At 41.3% G+C, this 21,776-nt stretch overlaps 1 protein-coding gene across 2 annotated transcripts in view; it reads right to left on the bottom strand.

Moving 5' to 3' along the window:
- Positions 1–21,776, bottom strand: part of VAPA (VAMP associated protein A) — a 36,224-nt gene that overhangs the window by 8,465 nt on the left and 5,983 nt on the right. For both annotated transcript variants that reach the window (XM_055417213.2, XM_055417212.2), the window contains exons 2-4: positions 8,524–8,676; positions 5,417–5,520; positions 4,918–4,998 (exon numbers count right to left, since the gene is read on the bottom strand). In XM_055417213.2, coding sequence (XP_055273188.1) covers positions 4,918–4,998; positions 5,417–5,520; positions 8,524–8,676 — 338 coding nt within the window. The remainder of the gene's footprint in view (positions 1–4,917; positions 4,999–5,416; positions 5,521–8,523; positions 8,677–21,776) is intronic.

Here is a 21,776-nt window from a genome sequence, read left to right as displayed (position 1 = left end):
AACAAAGTGTAACAACTATTAGAGCTACTACATGATCTATCAGCTTTGGCTATTAACTAAAGCTTTCTAAATTGATCACTAAAGGTCCTAAATTCAGATGGGCAACTCTTCACAGTGAATGTGGAACGGGCCGCTAACTGGCATGGGCTTCTCTTCAGCTCCACACACTAACCGCTGAATACAATGTGAGTGCCATCTGGACGGAGCTGTGTATTAAACCACAGGCTAACACCAGCAACTTGGTCAAGACTAAATTGAATTTTACTGAAATTAACACACCTTTAAAAACATATAAACGAACAAACTAAACAAATAAGAGGTCAAACCATGTCACCATAGGAATTTACTACACAATAATTGTAACTATATACTAAAAAATGTTTCATACTTCTAAAAATACATGCTACTGTTTAGAAGTGCCTTTCCCTTGAATAAGGGAGTGTCCTCTTTAATCAATTTGTGTAGTTAGCATTCAGCTTCATATGGCACCCAACCAATTTATCTGTAGTAAACTGACAAACTTTATCTATGCAAAACACAACTCAACGATGCCCTAATTCCCTAATAAACAAAGTTCTTACTAAAGTGAAGACACATATACAGAAATGGGGTATTAAGTAATTTCAAAAGTGTACCTATAGATGCTAGAAAGAAAGTAATATGTCAAAGACACATATGATCTTAGAGCAGTTTCATTAACATCGTCTGTAGTTAACACTGAACTGGAAGTGGCAAGATACCATTAGGGTCTTACCAACAGGGTCTTATCACTACATGAATAAAGCATTAGAAAAGAGGTGTTTCAAATGTATTTTTACACACGTGTGTGTATCCATACATATATATAAGGTTTCATCCTTAATCATTATAACAAATACACAAAAACTTTGTATTTTTTATATTATAAACACTCCCGGTTTGGTTACTTTGATGCTTCACATTTTCTATAAAGATTTTGACACAACAGAAAGCTGACACCTCGACAGGAAGTCACTAATCAACAATTCAGATGGCAGGTCTGGGGCAGGCTGTGCCCACTTTAGTGATCCCTGTGTCACAAGGTTTTCTTGTAGAACCTGCAGGTTAGCAGCACAAGAATGAGTTTAAGCAGGAACAGTTTCCAAAAGAGGATTTTACAGAACACCTGGTACCAACACGTACCTCTAAGGGGCTGAAACACAAATGAGTTTAAGTCCGTGAGTCCCCAGAACACAGCAAAGAGGAGATAAGGAAGGAGGTGGCAAAGCTAATGGAACATATCGTCAGAAGGACACAGTGAGTGGATGCTCCTAATCTAAGAGAAAGACTGAGAACTCCACCACTGACTGTATCAGCAAATATCAAACGAGTGCCAAATACTTCTAACACAGTGAAGCAGGAATGACAGAATCACCATTACGCAACCTTAAGTGAATTAATGGACCTAAACCATGTTTTCTCACTTTCGATTTTACTGACATTTAGGGCTAGGGAATCTTTGCTGTGGGAATGGTCCTGTGCACTGGAGAAGTTGAGCAGTGTCCCTGGCCTCTACCCACTAGCTGTCTGTAGACACCCACCCCCCTGCCCGACCCCAATCGCTGTGACAACCAAAAATGCCTCCAGACAGGGACAAATGTCCCCTGGCTGGGAACCACTGTCTACACACCAACAGCTGCTAGCTTCAAAACAAAAAAGACACTATGTGCCTCCCTGAAAGAACAGATAATCATCTATACAGCAGTCCTGCCTCTCCCTCACCAGCAAAAAATAAGCCTCAATTTAATCCAGTGTCTAGATTCAATTATGGGAAATACCAAAAACAGCAGAAAAGTTCAATGACACCTGAAGGATGAAACCAACAAAACCCAGGCTACAGGAAACTCTACAGGACAAACCTGATTTAATAAACAATTTTCAAGAGGAAAATAAGGCAATCTATAGTTTAAGAGTCTTAAGAAACATATCATCCAAGAGCAGTATGTTTGATTTCAAATCAAACAAACTACAAATGTCCAGATGACACTTGTGACTCTGCCTGGCAGCGTGATGTTAATGATACATTAAACTTTCAAAGATTAATGACAGTGTTGTCTTCACTCTTCTACTTCTCTTAACATCCGTAGCTTTGAACAATACATACTGAAACAGTAATGGACTGAAATTAATTATGTCTGAGATGTGACTTCAAACAGTATGTGAGATGGGAAGTGATGGAGATGAAATAAAATCAAACTGGTCGTTATTTATAAAGCTGGTTCACAGGGGTTAACTTACTGTTCATTTTTCTAGGTATTTAAAGTTTTTCATAATCAATTACTTTTAAAAAATCATTACCTTTAGCAAGTATTCCCTATAATTTAATTGGTCAGTAAAAACTATACTGCAAGTCCAAGTAATTCAATAAGTGCAAATCCTTCTGCAGCCAGTATATGAAGCTCAGGATCAGCTACTCTCTGGAGAACTTTGAAGTTACTGAACACACTCCAGGTTACTAACAACCTGCTCTGAAAAACTTTTAGGACCAAACTACTTTGGCTTTCGCACCATAGTGTGGGGTGCTGAGCTCACCATGCAGTGTCTGTTCAAGCCTTCAGCAGGTCCAAAGCCACTCTGCGGGGTAATCTGGGCCACACCGCTGTCTGGTGTACCTGCTGCCTCCCTGTGTAAGGGGAAGATGGCCAGGCCCATCTCTCAGTCAACGCATCTCCCCCTCAGTTTCTGGTTTGGTTTCCAATACTACTTGGTCCCGGCCCTTTTCAGACTATAATCTCAAATGGTCTCCAATCCAGAGCATAAGAGAAGCCCAGTTGAAAGACAGCTCTGTGCTTATTAAACAACTGTAAAAATCGCATAAAACTCATAAGAATGAGAAAATACCCAAATGTGTTTTTAAAATAAGTCAACCCTATTCCAATGAGTTCTACTTCTTGGACTCTATCTGAAGGAAAGGAAAGCGCTATGTAGAAGAGGTATTTGCACCTCCATGTTCACACAGTAGCATCACCTACAACAGACAAGACACGGGAACAACCTAAGTGTCCATCAAGAGAGTGGATAAAGCAGTTGTGGTGTATATGCACAGACTGGAATGCACGTATACAATGGAGTATCATCCAGCCATTAAAAAGGAAACCCTGCGAATCGTGACAACATGGATAAACCTTAGGGACATCACACTAAGTGAAGTGAAAGACAAACACTGTATGATGAGCTCACTTATACATGGAATCATAAAACAGCAACAAAGTCCCAAACTCGCAGAAACAGAGATAGGTCTGTGGCTATAAGAGTCGCATATGGGGAGGAACAACTGGATGAAGGTGGTCAGAAGGTACACACTTCCAGATAAACAAGAACCGGGATGTAACATAGAGCACGGTGACTACAGTTAACACTGCTGCATGGGGCACTCAACACCTGTTAAAGAGAGCAGATCCTAGGAGTTCTGATCACAGGGGAAAACAGTGTTTTTTTGGTAGCTGTATGAGACAATGGATGTTAACTAAACTTACTGAGGTAATCATTTCACAATGTATGGAAGACTAGTCTTTATGCTGACACCTTAAATTTATACAGCATGCCAACTACAGTTCAATAAAACTAGAAATAAAACAAGTCAACCCAATGTGCTACTGTGCTTTCTTGGTTCCAGTAAAAACTACGCAAGCTATTAGCCTCCTGGCAGCCTCGGCAAAAAAGAAAGTGAACTCTATGTAGGAAGCGTCAAAACTTCACCAGTGCCCTTGCACCATCAGAACCTCACTCTCCAGTAAGAACATGTGTTCACAGTCTCTGTCTTTGGCAAATATTTCAAAATCCCCTTAAAAAGGCATTAAAAACACAATAAATGATTTGGTCAACACCTAATTACCACTCAGGCACTTTTTCATTTCAGCTTATCCTCAAAGAGAAACATAATAATTGAGCCCATGTATTTAACTTGCAAGTTTACTTTTCAACAGGGCAAATGGCCTCCAGAGCAAAGACAACAGTCATGTCAGATTATAATCTAATTGTGCCAAACAACGCTATGTGTTCATATTACATTATATGTTAAATCACACGCACACAAATCTACCGACCCCTCAGTTCAGTTCAGTTCAGTTCAGTCGCTCATTCATGTCCGACTCTTTGCAACCCCAGGAATCACAGCACGCCAGGCCTCCCTATCCATCACCAACTCCCGGAGTTCACTCAAACTCATGTCCATAGAGTCGGTGATGCCATCCAGCCATCTCATTCTCTGTCGTCCCCTTCTCCTCCCGCCCCCAACCCCTCAAGTCCCTCCTAAAAACCACAGAAAAAAATTCAAATTTGCATTTCACAAAAGGAAAAGAGAAAGTGACCACAACCCATTCTCTAAGGCTACTTTTTAAACTGTCTCTCAAATTTTATTTGCCTCACACTAATCAAAACGCATCATTTACTAAGGGATAAAATCAGAATTATTTTGACCAATAACAACAGGGAACAAAATACCTGGGAACAGCCAAATCTGGAATAAATCTGTCCATGTAAATTAAATCTTACCCCCAGACTGCAGGTATACAGCTGCCAAAAACCAGTTAATGTTTTAACTTGATTATATTTATGTATACACACATCTTATTCTAACAAAGAACTTTAAAGTGGTTTAAGTGTTAATTTGGAAGGAAGAGTTGGTTCTTCTCCATCATGCTGCTTTTTAAATTATTTCTTTTTTAATCATACTTTTAATCAAAAGTATCTAAAAGAACTTTTACTCTTGAACAAACAAAATGTTGTAACATGAAAAGAGCACGTCCACACCATGTTTTTAAAAAAAAAACCTAAGCACCGAATCCAGAACAACTATATCATGCATCACACACCCACCAAGGCCAAAATCAGCAGCAGAAGTTAAATCTCAGTGGAAGGGCTGAGCAGCTTCCAATTTTCTTAAATTATCCTACTTACCAATTTATCATTTTCATTGGGCATTTCAAACACACATCTCAATTTAGAATCCATTAATTCATCGGGTTTTGCTTCTTTCCACTAAAAACAAAGGAAACCAAACAATGAGACAGAGGAAATACAATTGCGACAAGTAGGTTTCCTCTCAAGGGATAGCCAAAGGGTTAGTGTAGCTGCCCGGAGGCAGCGGTTGGGGGGTTTCCAGGTGCCACAGAACTTTCTACAGAACCTTACAAGAGCTACTGTCACCACCATTAAAACCACACCAACATCCCTAGAGATGACCGGGCTTCACTGTTAGCAATGCACTTCTAAACCGTCTCTAACAAATAAGACTTCAAAATTCCTTCATTCTTGACATGAGTTATGATTATCCACAGTGAAGAGATGTACAGATTTTTTTTAATTTTAAAAAGTAGGTTTCTCAATGAAGAACTAAACAAAACCCAAGTTTAAACAACATTCCCCCAAAAGATTTCTGTTCAATTTCTCTACTCACCACAGCTTCCATGTCTGAAATGTTTGGTGGAGCAAAGATGGTCTGTACCATAAACTTGTGTTTACTCTTCTCATTGGGGTCATAGTCAAAAGGCTGCAGCATTACTGAAGAAGAAAGGACACATCACTGACTTTTGACCATTCCCAACACTCACTCACTAATTTGAAAATTTAAAGAAAACCAGGAAAAGCTGCAAGAAATACTGGATTATTAAAGTTGATTCAGAATCAACTTTATGATTTTCAATTATTTTTACCTTGTCTACGTTTTTAATTTGCTACATGTTTAACAACCCACAAAATAAGTGGCTATTTTAAAATATAAGTATCTATAACTGTCCTCTCTAAAGTTTGGAAAATTTTCAAAACTTTGCTATTACAATGCCTATAAACTCAAAATCTAGTAAATGTGTATTTAAAACCACTTATAAATTTAGTTTTCACATTAGTATTTAGTGATAACAGCTCTTATAATCAGACAACGAGAATATTTATAGGAGAAATTCTAGGTAACTTAAAACTCTACCATTTATTAGTGCTTCAATATAACTAGCTTTTTCTAAAATAGATTTTAAATAAACACCTATTCAATAGTTTATCAGTGTGCTTAAATGAGTCTAAGCCAACAAAGTGTAGAAGGAAACCATACAGCCTCATGATTTCTGAACTTTTTTCACTGTCCTAATCATATTTACAATTTTTTCTCAAGCATTTATGGTTTTCAATGGCCTACAAGAGGTTTTTTAGAGGCTCTGTATGGTTTAAATTATGTAATATAAATCTAATAAGAGATTATAAACAATGAATCAGCTATTCCACAAAATATGTACACAATACTGTGGAGTTAACTTCCCTGCTAACATTTAAATTATTTCCAAGATCTCAACATTTTCAAAAACTCAGATGCAATTAAGCAAATGCAAGAAATAGCAATTATATAAGAACTTCTTTATAAGCTACATCCGAGAGATCCTTAACTCCCATCATGGTAAAAAAAAAAAAAAAATTTAACGGCCAAATATACAGCAGTAGAAAATGCACAGGATAGGGGGAGTCCCTGGTGGCTCAGTGGCAAAGAATTTGCCTGCCAATGCAGGAGACACAGGTTCAATCCTTGATCCGGGAAAATCCCACAGGCCACAGGGCAACTAATAAGCCCTTGCGCCACAAGCACTGAAGCCTGTGCTCGGGAGCCCAGGAACCACAACTAGTGAGCCCGAGTACCGAAAGCCTGTGCTCTGCACAAGAGAAGCCACTGCAATGAGAGGTCTGTGCACCACAACTCGAGAACACCCGTGCAGCAACAAAGAACCAGCAGCCTTAAATAAGAAAATAAGCAAAATTATGGAAAAGAGAAAACACACAGGATAAATGCGCGTTTATCCAGATGATGCACAATCTATCTCCAAGAACACCTTTCACTGAACAACCACCCCAGGATATTCACTAGAAACTGAATAAAAAGAAAACTTCAAACAAAGACAAGACTTTGACTTGCTGACAGACCTCATAACAAGGAAAGAATCTTAATCCATAAAAGTGCGTGCTAGAATGAATATGCAGACAATCAATCAAGGAGGGCAGTTGGAGGAAGTGTGATTGGAGAACCCCTCACCCACTGAAGTGCTGCACTAAGCTGGAGTGCCAATGTTCCAAGTGGAGGAATGGCGTCAAGGATGCGTGTGGACACAAGAACCAGTGTGTCTGGAGGTCTTAGTAACTCAGATGCTCAATACAAGGGGGGACTTATGTGGGAGAAAGTGCTTTGAGAAGTATATACACGTTCTTAAAAAACACTAATGCTGGAAAAGCTCAGTGAATTAGAGCCCTCCAAGAAAGTCATTCTGAATAGCTCCATGGAGTCCAAGGGGTACAGCTGCTTGCGCCAAAATCCATTTTTAACCATGTGGATAGAAATTATTTTATTTTCTTCCAAGTGAGCTGCAGGCTTGTGGCCTTAGAGAACAACTTCCAGAACACACGTGCCCACTGCTCACTCTTCTCACTGCCCGCCACCTTTCCCATGAACTGACAGCTCGGACAAACACAACAGCAAGCCTGCCTGGCCGCCACACCAGAACACTCCTTTTCCAGGGCCTCCAGGCTCTGCGTCCGGGGCTAGTTACTGAGGGAGGATTCGGTGCCCCACAAACCCTGACTGCGGTTTGGTCTCAACTGCCGCTGCATCAGGTTCCACCGCGAAACGTCTCAAGGAGCCAGCCCCCAGCCGGCTTTGTGGGCCTGAAAACTGGAACACTGATACAGAATTGTTTAATATCTTAGTAATACCCGTCAGGATTACCCAGGCATACTCTGTGTGCTTTAACACACACACTTCTGGGCTGTATCCACAGAGACTCTAATCTGGAGAAGCCCATGCTGCTATGACAGGCCTTCACAAAGGTGAGAACCACGGCCAGAAAACGGGAGAAACTGGTCTTGGTGTGGGGCCTTAGAGGTGCTGCCATTAAGTAAACTGTACCCTCAACTACCTTCCTGCCTCCACTGTGAGACAGTGTCATGAGGGAAGAATGAACAGTCTGGGGGCACTGACTCTACACCACGGCAGGAGTAAGCAATCCGTGTGAGGAAGGAACCAAGCACACGCCGCGGACTTCAAGTAAACACAGAAGGGAAACAAAACTGACATTTGGCATTAACAATAAAGACAGAAGCCTCATCAACTATTGTAAGTTACTGGCCAAAGATATGCACTGTACATTCTTAAGCAAAAGACTGAGAATAATCCCTCCATAGCTGCATGTACTGGTAGGCTGCCATCTATGGGGTCACACAGAGTCAGACACGACTGAAGCGACTTAGCAACAGCAGCAGCTGCATGTAACACGTAACACCTAGTGATCTATGGGAGAGAATGAGCAAAGCCAAAAATGATACAAAATTTCAAAGACCAAATAATAAGGGCACAGGATGCTGCAGAAATAAAGAACAACATAACATTTTAGACTGACAGTAACTGCTTTCAGCCCACCACACATACCCTCCCACCCCACCCCCAAACACACTCCCACTCCACCCCAAGAGAAGGGGGAGACAGTTTCTGCAGCAGTCTGCACACAGTGAGAGGACAGCATGAACATTTGCTACCTGAAACGGTCACAGTCAATCCAGGGTCAATGATCCCACTGTTGGGCCGCACACAGTACCGACGAGGCGCTGTCGTCTTCACTTTGAAACACACCTTTCGATCTGAAGGATTTCGCAACTTAAGGTTTGTAGTGACTACATCTGTGAAGGGGCCTGAAAGATTTAAAAAACAAAAACGGGGGGGGGAGGGAAATGTAATTGGATTCACACCCACACAAAAACAGAATTCAAAACTGGACAAACCTAACCTCGACTTTATGCAGAGTGTGTACTGAAGTCCACGCACAGGTGGGGACTCACAAGGGCCTGTGCGCTCTCCCTCATCACTAACCAACCCATAAAATCCCTACTGGAACTTTTGTTTCCATCAAGTAAAATGTGTTCTGAAAGTTTCACAACTTACAAAATAAGCCCCGAACTGTATTCTCCCAGTATGTGCTTACCACATTACTGAAGAGATCGGTTCTCCAGTGCTCTGCAAACCAGAGCCCGTCTTCAGACTTACCTGACCGAGCCAAGAGCAGACAGAGTCTCTTCACCTAAAGCCAGCAGGCCCAGAGACAGGGGGTCCCGCCCCACCTCCATCAGCTTTGATCCCCTCACTCGCTCCTTCTTTCACTCATGTTTGTCACATGTTTACTAAGATAACTGTGTCAAATGCTCTACATACAAAGGTTTTTTTAAACTTTGGTTCAACACCCAAACATAAAACTGCAAAACAAAGAAGCCAGAACGGTGATGCAGTACTGCCTGAATTAAGTAAATCTAAAACCATTTTTTGTTTTTAAAAAAGGGGGAAAGTGGGGTGTGGAGAAACAGTAAAGTTCTTGGTTCAAGAAAAGCTGAAAGACATTTTATGCAGATTTAGACAATAAACTGAATACTGGTTAATTTGGAGACAGAAGATAAAACTTAAAAAATATGTCCCCATGAGAAGCAACAACCACACACTTCTCACTAATCCAAAAGCAATTTTAAGTGGTTTCTACACGAAAAAGAAAACCAAAAACTTTAGAAGTCTGAAATCAAATTTCAAGGCTGAAATTAAATAAACCAGAATAAACATGTCTTTTAAAACTTTAATCTTTTAAAACTTTAAAATGTTTTTAGTATGCTTTAAAATGTTTCTAGTAAGGATCCCAGACTGAGAAAATTCCCCAACTCTGCCAAATAAAGTTCCCCATTTTGCTGAGTAGCGGGAAATTATCCAGGACAAAGGCCTGAAGGGGAACAACACACAGACAGATGAAGGACAGAGTGAGGAGGGCAGGGTGGAAAGCAGACCAAACTGATGAGAGGAGAGCAGAGGCTTCAAATGAAGGGCCAGGAAAAAGCACTGACTTCAAGTTCCAGGAGATAAATTAATTCTAATCTGTGTTTTAAAGTTTTTGAGTTGTATTTTCTAACAAAGATTTGGAACTGGGATGAGAGGGAGGAGCTCGAAATAAGAGAACATTAAAAGAAAACACAAAGGCAGAGAACCAGTTATAGAAAAAATTTTAACATGAAATAGGTATTTAAATCAAGTAGGCTTTTTTTTTTTTAAATATATACAATATACACAAGAACTACAATCTCTTGGACAGCTCACTTTAACTTCACGGTCGAGTCACTCACTGTATTTGCATAGTATCTCATATTCTTGCTGCTCCTCCCAGCACTACTACTGCTTATACATTTTGACAAGCAGCTGGCCACCCCATCCCCACACACCCACCCAGGGAGTAAGGGGAAAGCCCCAGCTGTGCATTCTGCCATGTGAACCCACTGGTAAAACTATGAATCTTAGAGAGACAGATCCCATTTCCTAACATTCTCAAAATCCACAAGTTACTACAGGTAACTGCTGCTGCTGCTGCGTCACTTCAGTCGTGTCCGACTCTGTGTGACCCCACAGACAGAAGCCCACCAGGCTCCCCCGTCCCTGGGATTCTCCAGGCAAGAACACTGGAGTGGGTTGCCATTTCCTTCTCCAGTGTGTGAAAGTGAAAAGTGAAGTCGCTCAGTCGTGTCCGACCCTTAGCGACCCCATGGACTGCAGCCTACCCAGGCTCCTCCACCCATGGGATTTTCTAGGCAAGAGTACAGGAGTGGCTTGCCATTGCCTTCTCCGACAGGTAACTGAGAACCTGTCAATTTTTATGTTGTTATTTCAACTAGGATTTTAACATTAGCACTAAGTATAATTTTTAAAAGTTTGTTTTCAGAAGTTTATTAGTAAAATAGCTAACATTTTATGAATCTTAATTTAGAACAATCCTGTATTTTCATAATTATGTAACCTTGTCATTTTAAATTCAGTTTCTAAAATCTCCCCAATTTTAGAGGAAAGTGCCAACTATTCAAAATAAGGTAAAATAACTGGTTTTTTAAACTGATTTTTAAAATGACCATGTGTCAATTTTCATCAACATATGAATTCTGAAACAGTACTCACATTTTAGATTGCACATCAGGGAATATAAATCTTAAATTAACAGATTGTGATCTTTCTAGACATGAAAATGCAAACTATCTAAAGATGAAGTAATATGTCAAAAGAAAAAAATTTCACTAAAACCAAATTCTTAACTGAATAGGTTAATCTTCTCCGTAAAATGTAAATTACCTGTAATAAACCCACTGAACAAACGAATTTGAGGTTTTCTGCACCACTGCATCCCTCTAACCAAGTCTCTCAATAACAGTTGCTTCCAGCAGACAGTTCAGAGTCCAAAGCCATTTTCCGGGTTAAAATGCAAAATCACCAAGTACTAAAGACCACAAGTGTAAGAACCAGATTTATAGCTGGAAGCAGTTTCAGGCAGAGATATCTGTTACACTTCGTGGGTCACAGAAACTCTGAGAATCTCACAAAATTAAATGTAGGTGTTCTGTCTGACATGAGGACTGGAGGAGCTGCTGCTGGGGGGAAGACAGCAGTGTTCTGTGACGCCCAGGCAGACCCGCGCAGTCAAGGACCCACCAAACCTTCACACACCCCTCCAGACACCCACACTGGTAAAAAAAAAAAAAAAACTCTTTTCCAGAAATACATCTATTGCAAAAACTCTGTTCTCTTTCTCCAGAAATCTAAAACGTGAGTTCACCAATACAGAAAATTATTCTACCAACAGCAATGCCACTCAGGACATGTGAATCCTGCAACACGTTTGGGACAGTCAGCACACGTGTGGGTGACAGTCATGTGAGTGCACCCACATGCATAAAGATTCTCTCGCCCTTATTTCAAGACATTAGAGAAAGCCGGTCAGCCTCCATGAGACAACTCTTGCCTCACTTCCCTTAAACCGAAGCTCACTTGTTGAAGGAGGTCACAGGCATCCGGCTACTTTGCTAGTCTTCCAGTACAGTCTCTATAGTCATCTGTCTATCTATACAGATACACATCTAGTATAGTCTATACAGGATAGACCTTCTACTAGTCTTCTAGTACAGTCATGCTCAACACACACACATCAAAATGCCTATTTTATTACAAATCCAGTTTCTTCTCCTGTATCTTATAGTTAGGTCTTATATTTAGATTTTCAACTATGTACGTTGGTAGGTAATTCACACATGAATTTCATCTCAGAATGCAAAACTGGGCACTACAAAATATAAAATGTTAAAACGGGATACTGTGTCAAATAAGGTTAAAAACTACTGCATTCTATCAATACTCTCCAGCTTTCCTAATAACCCGTGCAACGCTTAGGTGCTTAAACAGTTTAGAAAGACATGCAAATGGTCACCGTAAAAAAGAGGAGTTAACTGTGCAGGGAGAGGAGGGCTCTGCTGAAGCTGATTTCCGTTTCCGAGCCTGGGCCGTGACTGCACGGCTACTGACTGTGATAATTCTATCAACTGTACATGATTTTTCTTTTATGAAAAACAGTAAAAGTTTTTTTTTTTTTTTTAAGAAAAGATGACTCTTGGTATAACTTTAAAAAAAACTGAAAAAACCTGTGAAAAGCACTACTGATGAAAAAGTGAAACATTTGAAGCAAACTACATAGGAAATAAACACTCATGTTTTGAGGATTTCTAAAACAATCCCTGTAATTGAGAGAAATCCAGCCATGTGTCCAACATAAATGCTTAGTTTAACATTCAGAAACACAATTACTCCAACAGTCCATTTAAGATTACTTGGTAGTAAACTAATCACCAACCACAGATACCATCTGGTATTCCCTACTTGAGAGATGAAATTTCACTGTTTACACGTAAAAATATACAAACAAAATTCTACACAAAACAGGTTACATTTAAACTTTTACCGAAAAGAAACAAAACAAAAATTAATTTTATTAAAAGTCTACCTTTTCATTACACAGGCTCCTCTCCTCTCCTCTTAAGCAGCCAGGCCACTTGGTGTCACCCGGTACTCCGCCCTCACTCTACCAGTTACCATTCCCCATAAACCAGCAACCTAGCCTCACCCCCAAACTGACAGAAATGTAACATACTTCAATGTGGGCTCAGTGTTAAAAAGCCTGGAAAAACTTGCACCCTCACACTTCAGAAATGTAGGAAAAGCTTAGGGCCACTCACCTGGAAGGCTGTCCTTAGGGAGACCGGCCTGACTCCTTGACCTAAAAATGTATTCCAGGCATGAAACACTGGCTATCTAAAATTTAGAGCAATGATTTCCTTTTAAATAGTTCTCCAAACCATCCAATCTTAAAAGGAATCGAATTAAGCTAAAAACAGCTAAAAGTAGAACCACTCTGACTAAACAAATCTTTAAAATGGTTATCATCTATCATATTTTGATGTAAATCGCTGTTAAAAGTTTTCTTTAAATGCCAGGCTTTGTTTGGTTACAAAGAAAACTGATGGGGGGGGGCCTGCAGTGGAGGAGAGAGAACAGTTGCCTTTTCTCTCAGCATTTTGAAGAATTTCAGAGAAATGAAAATAACTCAACTGTGAATAGTCCTATATGCATCACCTAGACTCTACAACTACACCTGCTGTTACTGTAAGACCTAGCAACCTACCTAGCTATCTGTGTCCATCCATCTCATCTTCCTGCATTCCAAGGTTTAATTGAAAACTCCTGAACACCTCAGCATGTATACCAACTTGAGTTCAATAGTATCTGCTTACTGAGAAAAGAATCGATCCTGTATTTCAGGATACGTGGTCCTGAATACAGCCTAGAGCATTACAGAAATAGAAAAGGTCTCTGGGATACAGCTCCAGAATAAACGACTGTGTGCATGGCCGTTACCCCGTGAAGGCTGTGGCATCCTTTAGACCAGGGACTCGGAGGCCTGCTGGCAGACCAGTCTCCATGGGTCCTGGCATTTCTGCAGCTTGGCCAGTGCAGGCCCTGGGGGCTTTCACACAGTCTTTCCAAGGATATACAGCAGAGTCAACAGCCCTAGAAGATAGTAACTCCTCCCAGAGAGAGTAGGCTTCTCTACTATCCAGCGTGATAAAGCTCAGGTCTTCCTCTGCAAAAAGGTCAGGCAGGTTTCTGTGCAGCCCATCATGAAAGATTCAGGGTCCTACGTGCAGTTTCTCAGCTATGACACAAATCCACCACGTGGGCAGCACCCGCCTACACTGAAGCCCTGTGTGTCACCCGATGGAATGAAGGGCAAAGGAAACCAACACAGCTATGAAGATGCTGCCTGTAGTGCCCTGACCATCACACACCCTGGTCTCTAAACCCAGGAGTCCCATGCCTTCCACTGCACCCACAACACTGAAGCAGACTCAATGTCCTGAAGTGATCACAGCAGCTTTCACAATCTAGCCTTTACTGGACATTCACCAAGTATCAAGAACTCTGCATGAATTATGTCATCTAACCCTAATAACAAGCCATGAGGCTGATACTTTTATTACTTATTATTCTCATTTTACAGATGAGTCAACTGTGACTCAAACATGAAAACACTTGTCCAAGGTCAGACAAGCATAGAACCGTGCAAGTGAGAAGTCAAGGCAGGTCTGTCTCCAGGGCCTGGATTCTCATAAATCCCCTGCATATTCTATGTGAACCGCCTGGCTGTGTTTACTCCTAACCCCTAAGTCATCCTAGGCCGACTTCGGCAGCACTGAGGCACGAAAATGCAGTCAGATCAGTAACACGGGAAAACAATTTTTAACGGTTACTGCAGTTCCCTTGCTTCCACAGGAAAGCCATTTCCAGAAACAAGTTTCAAACACCAAGAAAACAGCTTTTCTCTTTTACACCAAAGAATGCCCGAAAACATGTAGCTGCTGCTGCTGCTGCTGCTAAGTCACTTCAGTCGTGTCCGACTCTGTGTGACCCCATAGACAGAAGCCCACCAGGCTCCCCCGTCCCTGGGATTCTCCAGGCAAGAACACTGGAGTGGGTTGCCATTTCCTTCTCCAATGTGTGAAAGTGAAAAGTGAAAGTGAAGTCGCTCAGTCGTGTCCGACCCCTAGCGACCCCACGGACTGCAGCCTACCAGGCTCCTCCATCCATGGGATTTTCTAGGCAAGAGTACTGGAGTGGCTTGCCATTGTAGCTACCTAACTTTATTTACCTTTACTCCATTTTCCCCCAAACACACTGAAATTTCAGACTTGAGAGAAAGTGAGCTCTGTGAAGACTGATCTCCTGTGCAGCTTGCCCTTAGCTGCTAGAACAATCCCTGGCACAGCAGGTACTGAATAAATGTCATCATACAAGCATTAGTATAAAAACAAACAGAGGACCACTTCAGGAAACAAAATTAATCAATTCAAGATGGTTTATAGTTATTAAAATACTAGACACATCTTTTCATAAGGTTTCATTATTACAAAAGTATGGACACAGAGATTAATACAAAAGCCAAACGTCACTATTTTATTTAAACACACCACCATTACGGCAGTAAGCGAAGAACTAAAGAGCCTCCTGATGAAAGTGAAAGAGGAGAGTGAAAAAGTTGACTTAAAACTCAACATTCAGAAAACAAAGATCATGGCATCCAGTCCCATCACTTCATGACAAATAGATGGGGAAACAATGGAAACAGTGACAGACTTTATTTTGGGGGGGCTCCAAAATCACTGCAGATGGTGACTGCAGCCATGAAATTAAAAGATGCTTACTCCTTGGAAGAAAAGCTATGACCAACATAAACAGCATATTAAAAAGCAGAGACATTACTTTACCAACAAAGGTCCATCTAGGCAAAGCTATGGTTTTTCCAGCAGTCATGTATGGATGTGAAAGTTGGACCATAAAGCAAGCTGAGTGCCGAAGAATTGATGCTTTTGAACTCTGGTGTTGAAGAAGACTCTTGACAGTACCCTGGACTGCAAGGAGATCCAACCAGTCCATCCTAAAGGAAATCAGTCCTGAATATTCATTGGAAGGACTGATGCTGAAGCTGAAACTCCAATACTTTGGCCACCTGATGGGAAGAACTGACTCATTGGAAAAGACCCTGATGGTGGGAAAGATTGAAGGCGGGAGCAGAAGGGGACAACAGAGGATGAGATGGTTGGATGGCATTACCAACTCAATGGACATGAGTTTGAGTAAGCTCCAAGAGTTGGTGATGGACATGGAAGCCTGGAGTGCTGCAGTCCATGGGGTCACAAAGAGTTGGACACGACCGAGCGACTGAACGGAACTATTTAAGAAAGTCTTTGATTTCTTAAACTGCTTCACTGCCCTTGTTTATCCATATTACATAATCAGCAAAGAACTTCAGAATGCATCATGAAAAGTCTCCAAAATCTACTTAAGGTAGTAGTGTGTGGTCATTTTTAGGGGCTTGAAGTCAGGGTTACAAGTGACCAGCAGGCAGGAACCATGTCCTTTCCTTACCTGGGAGCACTTTCAGTTAACTTAGCAGTGTTCTGAGCACACAGTCAAGTACTCACCCATCACCTGCCAGTGAAGAAGCATGGGCACCATGAAGTCAAAGCACTGACTCGATCCTCCCTGTGGGAGGCAGGGTGGGGGGCGGGGGGAAGGGAGTGACCTTGAGCAAATCGTGTCACTTCTCCAGCACAGCCTAACCCCACTCTAGCTCAACAGACAAAACCAGCTCCAACTCCTAAACTCCTCTCAGTCCTAAAACTACACGACATTTAAGAACAACTTTACTGCCTTAATTAGAAAACACCTACTACTCCAGGGAAGCAGGGCAGATAATCCAGTCTCAGATGATCACAGCTTTCCTGATATTCAGCATAAAGCTACTAAACATTTTAGGAGTATTCTGACCTTCTGACACACAGACTGCTCACTCTGACCTAAACAATCTTTGTGACACAGTACTGAAAACCAGTGGGAGAGAATACACAACTGCACTGTCTTCACAAAGAAATGAAACAATTTGATTTATAACATTTTAATATAAATGTTATGTTCTTCCACTGTGCAACATTATAAAGAAAAATCAGATGTACACACACATAAAATTTAATGCTTGCAATCAAAATTAAACACTAAATATGGAGGCTGCTTAAGTGAACATCTTCATTAAAACAGAAATAAGTGTTTCATATCTGAAGAGTTTAGACTACTTTTTAAAACCTAGGTAGGTAGGATGGAAAAGAATAAAAGAGATATGGATACATAGGGGAGAACTTGAAATAAATGTTTTAGCACCACTTATAACTCTAAAGCAAAATAGCTATGAAAAAATTATCACAATACTATAAATTTTACAGAGAAGGCAATGGCACCCCACTCCAGTACTCTTGCCTGGAAAATCCCATGGACGGAGGAGCCTGGTAGGCTGCAGTCCATGAGTCGCTAAGAGTCAGACATAACTGAAGCAACTTAGCAGCAGCAGCAACAGGTGTTATCAGGTGGCAGGACTGAGAATTTGCTTTATACTGTTCTATACTTTCTCAACTTTCAGCACAGATTTTACAATCAGAAGGGATTTTTAAACATGAATTCATATTAATTTATTCATAAAAGCTTTTATTTTTAAAGTCAGGGTGGGGGTACTGAGAAGATACGAAAAAGCTATCTTTGGAAAATGTGGTTATTGAAATGTTTGGCAGCGGGAACCATACTCAGAAAACAAAACCAAAGAATTCATTTTCCCCTATAAGCTGCTGCTGCTAAGTCACTTCAGTCGTGTCTGACTCTGTGCGACCCCATAGATGGCAGCCCACCAGGCTCCCCTGTCCCTGGGATTCTCCAGGCAAGAACACTGGAGGGGGTTGCCATTTCCTTCTCCAATGCATGAAAGTGAAAAGTGAAAGTGAAGTTGCTCAATGGTGTCCAACTCTTGGCGACCCCATGGACTGCAGCCTACCAGGCTCCTCTGTCCATGGGATTTTCCAGGCAAGAGTACTGGAGTGGGGTGCCATCGCCTTCTCCATCCCCTATAAGCTATAAACGTAAAATTTGTTCATGGAGAAGACAAACAGAAAACACATTCTGTGATGCAAAGGTACTCTATATCTTCAAAGTTATACCAGTCACTCCAATTTATGTCAGATTATCCAAGCACCAAAATAAATGTGCATAAATATATATATATAGAAATATATAACTACAAAATAAAAGGCTGTCAAAATGTAGCCCATAAGAAACCTGTCAAATTATACTGGAAACTAGTAAAGTCCTCTCATATTAACAATTCTTTAACATATCTATTTTTAAAATGGCAACTGAATTCAATCATATCCTTTAAAAGCTGAAATACAAATAACTAAACATCTCATTAATGTAAACATGAATTTTGAAAACAGTACCAAATGTTGACAGTAACTCTACCACAGTGAACATCCCAAATGCCAGAGAAAAGCAGCTAAGCAAACTATATAGCTATTAATAACACAGCATCAAACATGGCAGCTATAAAAATTTAAGACATTGGTGGAGATTATTTTTGTAAGGTGACATATGTGTCACAATCATCAAGTTGAACATGTTCTCATAAGTTTTGTAGTCTAATTTTATTTAAGCAAGGAGTTTTACTAGGAAGAATACAATCACACTTAAGAGTTGATTCTAAAGATGCACTCAATCTTATGGCACAGGAAGTGAATGCAGTACAGTTCCATCCATTCAGTCGCTCAGTCGTGTCCGACTCTATGCGACCCCGTGGACTGTAGCCTACCAGGCTTCTCTGTCCATGGGATTCTCCAGGCAAGAATACTGGAGTGGGTTACCGTTTCCTTCTCCAATGAAGTACAGTAGGCCTCACAAAAGGCTACTTCCAAGAGAAACTGCTACCTGCATCCATGAGCTCTCTGCCACCTGCTCTCCCCTTCCTCTCAGCTAGCTGCTTCTGCTTGCACAGGGCCCACTCCAGCCACTGTTTCCAAGCCTCTGCGACCTCAAAGGCTGAGTTTAAGGAGGAGACATCAAAATATTGACTGTCAGCCATCCATACATACATGGCCCAGCCTGGGGGAGATGCCCAGCACAAGACCAATGAGTCCAGTAGTCTGGACATAGAGGGAGGGCTCCTGTGAGTGTCCACACTGTTCTTAAATACAGTCTGTGGGCAGGGCCGATTCTCTGAGAAATAAACACCCTTAACAATCTACCATGCTTCTCACCAGGGACCACCAACTGATGCTGACAGTAGGAGCTCAATTTGTCAGCTGTCACAGGATAGTTATAATTTATAAATTAGATTCACTTTCAAACAATACCTTAATTTTTAACTGTTACTGGATGGTTACAGATTTGTTTTCTATTGACCTTAGTCACCTCATTGTAGGACAATTGAAACTTTTGATATAATCTCCCGAAGTATCAAGCCTAATAACAAAATAATTTTTTTCTCTTACTATGAAAAGCATTGAATGTTCATGCAGAAATCTTGAAAAACACAGAAAAGTAAAACCAAAAGCATCCTAAAGCAGACCTAAGGACTGCTAACATCCTTTTCTTTCTGATCTTTTTCCTCACACATATTACCATAAATGCACTCATATTTACGCAACTTCTCATGGGAGGAATAAGGCTGTCATCACCAATCAACATCACTAGAAGGGGGACAAGCCGCCATTATCACCTGATGTGACACAATTCTATCTATGAAGTATGTGGACCAAAAAAAAACACTGAAACCTGAATCTTGAAGCCCTTAAATCCAACTTCAAACTTACAGGAAATACATACCAGAAATATCACAAGTCTGGGACACTCCACTGGACAATAAGGGGGTCTTTTCAACAAGTGAATGGTGTGATAAAAAGCAGGTGGACGAGGCACTGCCAAAGATTAGGACAGCCTGACACCCAGCAACCAAAAATCAGGACTATGGGAAGATTTCAAAAGACCAGATATCAGATTATTGAAGAATTATTTTGGTTTTATTAAGTGACAATGGTGTCATGATTATGTAAAGAGAAAGCCTCTTTTTTTATTAGAAATGTAAGCTCAAATATTCAGGCTTGAGATGTTATGATATCCAGAATTTGTTTAAAATACTACAGTAATCCTACTCTCCCCAAAAGAGTAAAATACTAATAATCATTAAACTTACGATATATAAAGCTATTAAAGAATACAGAGATTAAGTATATAAAAAGTTTTTTATGAATGTTTTGAAAGTTTTCATAAGGAATTTTAGAGAGTAATCTGAGTCATGTTTTAAGCATAATAAGCCCAGTAAACAAGCATTTGCAAAAATAACTAACCCTCCCTTTACATTTTTCTTAATCAAGAATTTTTCTTTAGTGGCCACAAAATATTACATTTTGTGGTCAGTAAAGTTTAATAAACTGGCAAATATTATTTTATTTTAAACCAGTTTTTTATTAAGGAAAGCAAGACCCATGCTATATTAACTACTACATCCTCTGAAAGACAGGAGTTCACTGCAGGGTCAGTAAAGATAACAGAAGCAACAAGAAAAAGAGAGTTAGCAAGTGCCTCTGAAAGCAATGAAAGGGGTCCTTGCTAACAGACTCGCCTCACAGACCATCTCCACATGGTTAATGAACATTTTATTGAAAGGAAAAATAACAGGTAACTACTACAATATAGAAAACAACAACAAAATTACCAATACTAACAATCACACAATACCAAACTCAAAAGAACCTAATCAAGGTCTCCCAATTCTTATGTTCTTCCATTTCACAGAAAAACTGTTTCCGTTTTGCACTCAACCATGCTATGCATTCACAAACCTTTACAGCCAGACCACCACTGAGAAATCACCCACCCCTGCTTCTCACTTCGCAAACGAAAAAGGTGAAGCACAGTAGTCAGCTCTTAACAAAATACCCTTTTCTGGAGCTACAAGCTCTGAAAACACTACCTGGAAAGGCAGATGAAGCATCGACTCAAGGAGGCAAGGCTAAAACCATGACAGTTCTAGGACAGAGAGACGGTCGGAGTCTTACTAACACGATCAACACTGGGCAATCACAGATATAAAAGCGCTTCACAAACAGCTCGTGAGAGAAAACTATGTAAACATCAGTACTGTGCCATGTGGTGACTGCTGTAATTGCCAGTGAGCAGCAACGAGGACAGGGTCATGAAAACGGCAGCGGCCCGGGGCCTGGAGAGCCAGAGATGGCACCGGAGGTAGGGCTCCTGGGGGGGAGAGACACTCCTCCCGACAGGCGGGGACGACATTCGGAAAAGAGCATGCAGAGGCCTGCAGCACGGACAGCGTCTGGAGAAACCGCTGCATGCAAGCAAAGCTACAGCAGAGGAGAACCGAAGAGGTAGGCGTGGATCTGGGCTCCCTTAAGTGCATAACAGGAAAATGCTGCAGGTTCTTCAACCAGGGAAACAATGCGATCAGGTGTGCACTTTTCAAAGGGTAGTTCTTTCAGCATCCGTGCGGACGCTGGAGGAAGTGGGACACAAGGAGAAAGAGAACAGCCTGCTGACCGGTGGAGGAATAAGAATCACCTGAAGCAAAGAAACGAGCCAAGTCCAGATCCCTCCCGAGTCAGGCACCTGGACCCCCAAACGCCCATGGGTTCCCTCCTCAAGTCCAGCTGGAGGACCTCAATGCAGCGACCCTATGTGAGAAGATCAGGACCTTCCCGCAGGTATGCCCCCACGCCCCTGAATTCTGCCAGCATCTGCCAGCTCCCCTCTCCAGCTGTGCAGCCAGAGACCTCAGCGCTGTCCAGACACTCTCCCCCAGTGCACACACCCAACAGACCCCCTCAAACGTCTCACCATCCCCACCACTGCCCCTCTAGCAATCAGCACCTGTGTGGACGGCAGCCACAGCCTGGGTCATCTCTAGCTCCCTCTACCACAAGTCCCCACTATGACCAGATTACAACACTCCTGTCAACACAAATGTGGAGTCAGCCCACTACCTCCACACCTCTGCCTTCTC

The sequence above is a fragment of the Moschus berezovskii genome, chromosome 28 (genome assembly GCF_049115385.1).
Source record: "Moschus berezovskii isolate FMDL1 chromosome 28, NW_MosBer_1.0, whole genome shotgun sequence".
NCBI classification, from domain to species: domain Eukaryota; kingdom Metazoa; phylum Chordata; class Mammalia; order Artiodactyla; family Moschidae; genus Moschus; species Moschus berezovskii.
The sequence above is the reverse complement of the archived record's forward strand: the minus strand, read 5'-3'. Positions and strand labels throughout refer to the sequence as shown.